The sequence below is a fragment of the Sinocyclocheilus rhinocerous genome, unplaced genomic scaffold (genome assembly GCF_001515625.1).
Source record: "Sinocyclocheilus rhinocerous isolate Xijiao unplaced genomic scaffold, SAMN03320098_v1.1 scaffold538, whole genome shotgun sequence".
NCBI classification, from domain to species: Eukaryota; Metazoa; Chordata; class Actinopteri; order Cypriniformes; family Cyprinidae; genus Sinocyclocheilus; species Sinocyclocheilus rhinocerous.
Genome location: NW_015650838.1, coordinates 726,899 through 736,153, shown reverse-complemented (window position 1 = coordinate 736,153; position 9,255 = coordinate 726,899). Strand labels below are relative to the sequence as shown.

The window sequence follows — 9,255 nt, the reverse complement described above, 5'->3', positions numbered from 1 at the left end:
GGGCTCTTTAACAAGTCCCCTCCCGCCTGCAGAGATGTATGTGTATGTGTGTGTGTGTGTGTGTGTGTTGGTGGGAAGAGTGCTGAAACAGCTCTTTCATGTAAGTCCCTGTTAAACTCTCTCATGGTGGATATGATCTCAGTCCTGTCAGGAAGGTGAGGAGGAATCGAGCTTGAATTATGATGAGATATGGAGCTTGATGAGAAATTGAGAGTGTATGCGCATCTGTGCACAGGTGTATATCACTGTGAAATGTGTTTCTCTGTGTGTTCGCAGGATTTAAAGCACAAGCCTGTTTCTTTATCAGCTCCGGCAGAGAAAGCCGGCGACTACATTCATCATAGTGATGCGTTTTAGTTAAGTGGTCTATTCACAGTGACTTTCAGAATAATGCTATTAATTAGTGGTGTGACGTGCTAAACATTAAATTACGTGGAGTTGCTTTGCTGTGTCCCAAACGAAAGAACAGGGCACTAAATTGCACCCAAAACACCTCTCTCAACACAAACCGCTGCTTACCTCTGCAATGTTCAGCTTTAAGAAAGCTACAATAATGGTCATTGTAAACTGCACTGCTGATTAAACATTCATGTTAGTGGCAATGCTGATTAAAGCTGATTAAAGATTTTGCTGTTTAATCTAAAAATCTCAAGCAAAACTTCAGAATTATTCCAAGGTTGCTTGAATCAATGGTTTGTGACAGACTCATAAGTAAAAGTTCCAAACTTGCAAGCAACAGAAAATAAATGCACATAATTCCGGTCATGCTTCTTTTTTCGGCAGTACATTTTATACTACACTTTCATGTCTGTATCTTATCTTAACATTATTTTTCCTTTGTTCTCTTATATATTGTTCCAGTTAATTGGGTTAAAACAGACCATTCGTATTCCTGGAAGCCTCTTAAGTCAGATATAAATCTTATATCTTAAAAACACATAAAAACAAAGTATTACAGAGATGCGATCAAACTCATGCTGAGATGAAATACTTGCCCAGTTGTTTGAGTCCATTTCACTTGTTAACAAAAGTTAATTTATTTGTGATCATTTTGCTGGTAATAACAACAACAACATTGTGCATATCACAATGATTTTAAGACAAAATTAACCTCCATGAATTAGTTCAAACTATCCACTTTGATTTAGTTATTCACTTATATCATCACTCAAAAACATTCAAAGTCAGTCATTCAAGTCACTAACTGCTTTTGTAAATATGTAAATATTGCTGTATATTACTAAAATTATCAAAATAAATATATTCATCCTTGCATTCATTTAATAAAAATGGTGGAAAATATTTTGAATATACTTGATAACATTTGGTTGAAATTATGTTATGGTGGGAAATAAGAAAATAAAATATACAAATACAATCATATCTCTATATTTTTCTCGGTATTTGCTACATTTTTCTTTTTGGATTTGGAAAAAACTAACTTGCTTGCTTGAAAATGAAACAATGAAACAATGTTTATATTAAAGACAATAAAAACAAATATGGTGAAAGTAATCATGTAGGCCATGGGCTATTATGTGCAAAAAAGGGGCTAAAATCACATTACACTGTAACATTACAATCTAAAAACAAAAATAATGTTTTTTAAAGATGTAGTTAAATTCACTAAACTAAAGATAAAAGAAATACAAACAAAAGCACATTTACTGCAATTGCATTATATTTTGCATTATATTATATTTTGCACAATTGCATTATATTTTGATTACCCCAATACAACAGTCACTGTACAGTTACTATCATAAAGCAAAAAAGGGGCTAAAATCACATTACACTGTAACATTACAATCTAAAAACAAAAATAATGTTTTTTAAAGATGTAGTTAAATTCACTAAACTAAAGATAAAAAGAAATACAAACAAAAGCACATTTACTGCAATTGCATTATATTTTGCATTATATTATATTTTGCACAATTGCATTATATTTTGATTACCCCAATACAACAGTCACTGTACAGTTACTATCATAAAATACACTTACTTGCAGGTTTAAAATTCTACACATAGCACATTTATTGTCCAACTACAAATATTTTAGCAAAATGTATATTTTAGTGAGAATCATTGTGCTCCTATTCTATTGCGCTCTCTCTGGGTGGCACAGGTTCAAAGAGGTCTGTGAAGTTTAGTGGAGAATCACATGCAGAAGGCCTATGCGCTCCTGACAGCAAAATGGAAATATTTATATGAATTTCCAACATTTAAAGATGGAGAATATGCATGTGAAATGTAAGTTATGCACTGAGGAAAACAGCACATCTCAAACACAATAAACAGCACAAGTAGTGTCTGTCAGCAGCACATGAGTCTGTCAGGTCATCTGTCGGGGCAAGCCGCTTTAACCTATTTCTTACGAGTTATTTTAAAGCCGTTATTATAAGCATGTCTCATGTTATACAAATTGGATTATGCACTTTCCCTGCAGCAGCTCACTCTGTGTCCTCTACTATTTTTCAGATGCGCTCGTTTCAAACTACTGTGTATCGATATAGGTGGTATTGCCTCATATCATATAGTTTATAAAAATTATACCAATATATCGTACAAACTCGATATATTGCCCAGCTCTACTGTATAATGTCCATTAACAATAACAACATGTACATATAAACATTTCAAGCCCACATATGAAACATATTAAATAAACCACAAGTGGTTCGTTCAGGTTTTTTACTCCTCTTTTTTAATTTGGTGTCATCTGTTCAGCCCGCTGTGATTGAGATTGTTTCTCTCTGTCATACAGACTTTCATTACAGAGCTAGATTGCTCTTGCTTTAGTTCAATATGAGTTCTCACCAGAGCTAACAGAGAAGAAAACGCAGGGCTTGTGCAAGGGTGGTTCCCTTAACGGAGAGTGGCAGCTGCACTGGGGCTTGATTGAGAGCGTTAATTGATAGCACTGCTCATAATGCCCCTAATGTTTCACCATCACGCCGGGGGGGCTTTTTTTTCCTGAGAGGATAAAAAGGAAGAATTCAGATGCAAAATGAAGACGCAGAGCCCTCATTTATAACCATTATCCTTCCCCCTCAACTCCACTGCTTTAAAAAGAGCAGAGAGCGCGGCTGAAATTAGTATTTATTTATTTTTCTCAGAATCTCACACTTAGACCCTAGTATTAGAGCCCGACCGATATATCGTTTTGCCGATATTATCGGCCGATATGAGCCTGTCGCCGATATATCGGTATCGGCGAATATGCCGCCGATATGAAATTTTTTTTTACAGAACATATAATGCAGATAAAATGCTTGAAATGGTGTAATTACTTAATTTGTCCAGCAGAGCGCGCTCCATTGTTTGCTACTGGCGACCTGGATGAAACGCTTTAAAGCTTATGAAAAAAATATACAAGACAAACTAAAATATTTTGTCAATAAAATAAAATAATTTTTTTTTTCAAATAAAATAATGGCGTTTTTTAAGAATTAAAAATAATCTGATTTTGGAGTTTGACAATGAACACATTGCAACCATGCTTGGGACGGCCCAAATAAACGAGCAAAAATGCTTTACATGTCTTGAAATAATCATTTCTAAACATTAAACATTGACTGTCAGTCTTTAATCACCTGTTTCTCGTTGTTTCTCATTAAAATTAATTACAGTAAATAGTGTAAATTACATCGCTAATGTCATAGAATAGCACATTGTAACGCAGTGTTACAACGTGCCCCATCTGCGCAACTGGAATTTAAAACTGGTTAGTGTCTTCTGCTAGTAATCAAAGCATTAAAAAACTATCTGAACTGATAAATAACAGATTGGAGATTAAAATAATAGCAGATTTGTCTCATTTTAAATGAATAATAAAAACTGAGATAAAAAATTTACTTAAGCCAGAATTTAAATTTTACTATGGTAAAATAAATATTCAAACCACGTGTGTTACAACTAACCCTCCGTTGCTTTGTGCATCGCGCTCCCCTATATTATATTATGTCACACTTCACACTTCTCTAGTAAGTTTCGTCTGTGTGTGAAGACAGTAGCGCAAATCCGTGAATGAATGTTCCGAAGTGAAATAAACTTCAACGGAATAAAGTTGAATGGACTGTCACCATTATAAGTGTTTGATCACCACATTTGAGTGATCATTGCAAAAAATGTGTTTATGTATATATATTCTGTTTATGTATATACTGTATTATATTATGTATATAGTACCAGTCAAATGTTTGGACACACGAATGGGAAAGTGTCCAAACTTTTGACTGGTACTGTACTATAATATACACAAAGAATATCGGCCGATATATCGGTATCTGCCTTTTTTACCCCCTAATATCGGTATCGGCCCCAAAAAACCCATATCGGCCGGGCTCTACCTAGTATACACAAAAACATAAACATACTGAGCTCATTTAGACACCTTCCTCTGAGGAAATGGGGCGTCCATGGAAAAGTGCAACAACTAATGACCTGTGTGAGAATATATAATAAAAATGAAAATAAATAAATAAATACATTAAAGGGCTTGTTGTACCAGGCAACCGATTTCATATCTGTTGTATCACTTTCCATCTATTTCTGCTCAACTGATTTACATTTACGCACTTGGTAGATGCTTTTATCCAAATGGACTTAAAGGGGTGGTTCACTGGTTTTTTTCTAAGCTTGATTGTGTTTACGGGGTGCAGTCTATGTGTTAATGCTTCGTTTTTAAAAAAACGCATTATTTTTCACATAATTTACCTTTATTCCACACCTCTCTGTCCCTTCTCTGAGAAACGCGCTGATCATTTCCTGCTTTTATGAAGCCCCACCCTCAGAAATAGGCGATGGGCTCTGATTGGTTAGCTAGCCTAGTGTGTTGTGATTGGCTAAACCGCCTCTAGTGTATAAACGTCCCGCCCCTCACCTCTATTGTATTGTAAACAACAGCGTCATTAATATCGCTTATCAGTTTGAGCCCGATTGAGAAGCAGAGGATATTATTGAAGAGAATCGTGCAGAACCTGTGCAAGCACAGCTTTTAATGGTAGGCCTATGTTTTTTGTTTGTTGTTGTCTCATACATTTAGATATGCTGTTATTTGTAAATGCTACTGCTTATGTTAGCTTTTAATATACGGTTTTATCCTGATTAAAGCTTTAATACAGTACGGCAACTGTACATGCGTCCATGTTTACCGCTTCTCATAGCTATGTGAAAATAAGTGTATGATTGTAACAGTTAATTGTTGGAGCTGAGCTGAATGAGAGAGAAAGAGAGAGACGCAAGGAGCAGTATTAAGAACCACTGCTTTAGAACATTAATTTTGAAACTTGTGAATCCATTAGAATCGTTAGAAGACAGAATCGCGATTCATATATGAATAGATTTTTACATGCACCTCTAGTTTTCTCTTCCTCTTCTCTAAAGCAGCGCAGCATGGCCTGATTGGCCTCGCCCCCTTCGTTGCGTGTTTCCGGGGGCAGGGTTTATCTGGGTTTGTGATGTCACGAACCCGGGAAGTAACTTGTTGTAGTCCCTACTAGCTGTTTTTGTAGGCATTAAACTGCTAGAATTTTAAAAGACGATATCTCCGTTTGCATTGAACTTTCAGCTTCGTAACTTTGCAGATATTGTTTATGCTCAAACAGCAACATTACACACTAACTAACATTAAAAAAGTGAAATTGCCATAAACCACCCCTTTAAGGTGCATTTGAGCTACAAGAATGCCCTAATAAAATAATGTATAAAGACCAATATTTTATATCAATTTATTTATTTCAGTACTTAAATAATAAGCTGGATAATGCAGTTAGCCAATCATCATGGCAAAATCCATCCATGGCATCCAGGGATTTATTTTGTAATAATGACTGCCACACTGTCCATCATTTTTTACATAAAGCATTGATTTTTTTGTTTTGTTTAATAAATAAATAAATACATATTTTATACACTCAGAAGGAATCACAGGGAAATAATGGTGAGAAGAAGAAGAAGAAATGTTCAGGAAATGCTACAAGCCAGACTCAAACTAGCTTGGGTCACATGATCACATGATCACCAAGAGCGCTTAGCTGCCAAGTCAGTTCCCCGAGAGCCATAAATAGTGTAAAACTCTTCATTACAATTCCATACTGTACAGGAAAGTGTATAATTATAGCATAAAACAAATTGTTGATTGGGTATGCTGATGCTCTTCTTGATGAGCATGGCTTCACACTCCTGTGAAGGACAGTCAGAAAGGAAATCACTATTCAGCCATCGGCTATTGATAAGAGTTCTGGGCTTCTCATTATTCTGCTGTCTTTACTGAAAGTCAGGGCATGTGATACATACAGTACATCACTCTTTAATTCTGTACAGTGTTTCAGCAGACCCGCAGAAGGTCATGTGACAAGAAGTAGCACATAATTATGGTGCCAGACTGAATTAGTCTGAACCGTATGGATGAGATAAGGCTTTTCCATACTGGTGTAGGTCATCTCTCAGGGATCTGGACGCTCCTGTCCTCTTCCTCTGCTCTAGCAGCTCGTTATGTTTGTTTGTTACAACATAAAGCAGTAGCAAGCAAATTGTACAATCAGTCACGCAAAACCTGTAACTCAATTCCAGACCCTGCCAGAACTTATTATTATTGTTCTTGTTGTTTCTGTCAGCTGAATGACTTTAATGACATTTTTAATAAATGGATAGTTATTAATTGGATAGCAGAAGGATAACTGGAAATATTGTCATATTGATATATAATCAATATTAATAGAAACATGTACAACACAATTGTGCAGTCCTACTAACACAGCAGAGAGAACCCGGAGAAACACATTTTAAAACCACAATTTTTATGAGTAAATTTGCAATTAGATATAAAACATAATGCTTGTCCATATAAACCACATTCATGATAATCATCTGAATCAAACATTATTTTCCTTTAGTATTGTGCTGAACTAGATGAACCCAGAGAACTTGATTCACCTGCCATCAGTCTACAGTCTCAATTAGGTAATTGAGGTAAGCCAGAGGAAATCTGTGCACGGATTCTCAGTCTTTAAATTGACCGTGCATATTAATGCAATTAGCCTATAAAATTAGATAAAAGTCTACTTTTACGCCACACATGCTAGCACAGAGTCCACTTTACATAATTACAGGGTTTGCTCGAAAGATCAGAGATTGAACATGTTCACATTAGTGAACTGACTTGAGACAAAAAAATAGAAGATTAATACATGATTCTTACCTTCAAACACGGCTTTGAAGCCCTGGCCACTTACGGCGTAGTCTGACAGCAGCCATAGTGTGAGTCTGGGTCCTGTGCTGACTATAGGGGCGGGAAGTTGAAACCCTGTCAACCTAAAATGCAGAAAAGGAACAAAGTTCATGTTAACCCAGTGCACTGTTATACAAACCAAACACTGGAGCTTGGCAGCTACAAACGCTCGAGTGCCAAACAGACTGCTAAATCTCAATTTCCAGCTTTAAAAAAAAATAAAAACCTTTAAAAGCTGTTTACTGTGGTGTAAAAGCTAACTAGGACAGCAGAGGTGATAAGTGAGGGAATTCTGTGCAGCATGGGCCACCAGAGACACCATGGCACATGCAGCAATCATAAGAATGGTAGCTAATAAACGCTTTACAGACATATCAAAATCACAATCAATAGAGCAGCTCAAAGAGCTTATTTCACAGGTCAGAAGTTACAGATGGAAGCTATCAACTCTGCTTTGAGCTGTATGCAGGTCAATGACATGATGCTATCTATTAATTGATTCAAAAATACACTTCACACATTCAGTGATTTGAATACTCCTCTTCTACGATGAGCATGTTTTATATTCCTGCATTAAATTTTAATTTAATATTTTTGGGAGAAATATCATGATGACAAAATTGCCCTGATATCACAGTGAAGAAAAAAAAAAGCCTCAACTGACTAAATAAACAAATAAACTGAGAAAAGATGACAAGATTCTTAAGAAAAATGTTAAGTATTTAGGCCTTAATATATATGATATAATTCTTGAGATATATAATCACATACATAAATGTATGTTTTTTAGATACTTTTCTCTAATAATAAATAATAATGTGCATCAAAGTCAAAACGTTTTTAGTTCAGGTTTAAAAAAAAAAAAGTTCTAACGAAAAACTTAATATTTATTAATTATTAACTCATGATATGATTAAAAAAAACGTATGATATTTAGATGTATCTGTTAAAAAATATTAAACATGAAGGTGTAAGAAAAATATAATACTGTTTACTTGATTTGTTTACACCACATGACAAAATCACTTGAAACCAACATGAGTACAAAGAGAACTATAAACTAGATTTTTAAAAGATTTTGTCGCCCTTTACCTGGGAAAAACTAAAGCATGCACACACAATATGTAATTGAAACATGCATCATAATACTGAAACACATGCATGCATTTATAACCATATGTTCATAACCTTCATTAAGGCAATGAATTGTTTTAGCAATGTACTAATAACTGCAACAGAGTGGAGTAATCTGTAGTATACTGTATGAATGCATCCTGGGGGCTAATTTTTTTATTGGGTGTATTAGAGCAAAATGGAGCCTCTAGCTGCCAGGTGTGCTCGACAACTGCACGAATGTGCTCGCATTTCCCCACAGCACCACTATGACCCATATAGTCCTCCAGGGTGTCAGCAGAGCAGGATGTTAAACTGTGTGATGCAGCTTTAGCTACAGGCATTGCTCTGAGCGTTCATGTTCCAGGGCTCACGTCAGTTTGCCATTTCAGTCAGATCCCAGAGCTGTCATCTAATCTCCATCAGCCCGAACACACCGACCGGTCACCGGCTGCAGCCTAAACCATTTTACATATCTTTGTTAGAAATAAACAAAATGAGCTGAACTGTAGGCAGGAGGTGGATGACGGGTGAAAACTATCTGTTTTGAAATACTACAAAAATCCCTTCATACTCAGAAAGCCATTGTGAAAACACATTTTCTTATTCCAGCTTAAAGTCCTCAAAAAGTGTGCTATCAAAACAATGCTCTGCAAGTTGCAAGTGGCTCAGCCAATGGTGTGGTTGATGTTTATCCAACCAATGGCAGGCAGGAGAATGTTTAGAAAACCTGATTTAAAAAACTATTATCTAAAGTAAACAATTATTAATAATTAATTTATTATTTATTATTATTAATAACAATTTTTGTTCATTTTTTGTTAAGCTAGTGGTGCAGAATTTGCACACTTCTTGATTAAAGGGGTCACACACAATATATATATATATATATATATATATATATATAT

At 35.4% G+C, this 9,255-nt stretch overlaps 1 protein-coding gene across 1 annotated transcript in view; it reads right to left on the bottom strand.

The window, feature by feature from the left end:
• LOC107712626 (CUB and sushi domain-containing protein 2-like) overlaps positions 1-9,255 on the bottom strand; it is a 290,171-nt gene that overhangs the window by 237,164 nt on the left and 43,752 nt on the right. Inside the window, exon 3 of the mRNA XM_016517947.1 lies at positions 7,205-7,317. Within this exon, the coding sequence (XP_016373433.1) occupies positions 7,205-7,317 (113 nt within the window). The remainder of the gene's footprint in view (positions 1-7,204; positions 7,318-9,255) is intronic.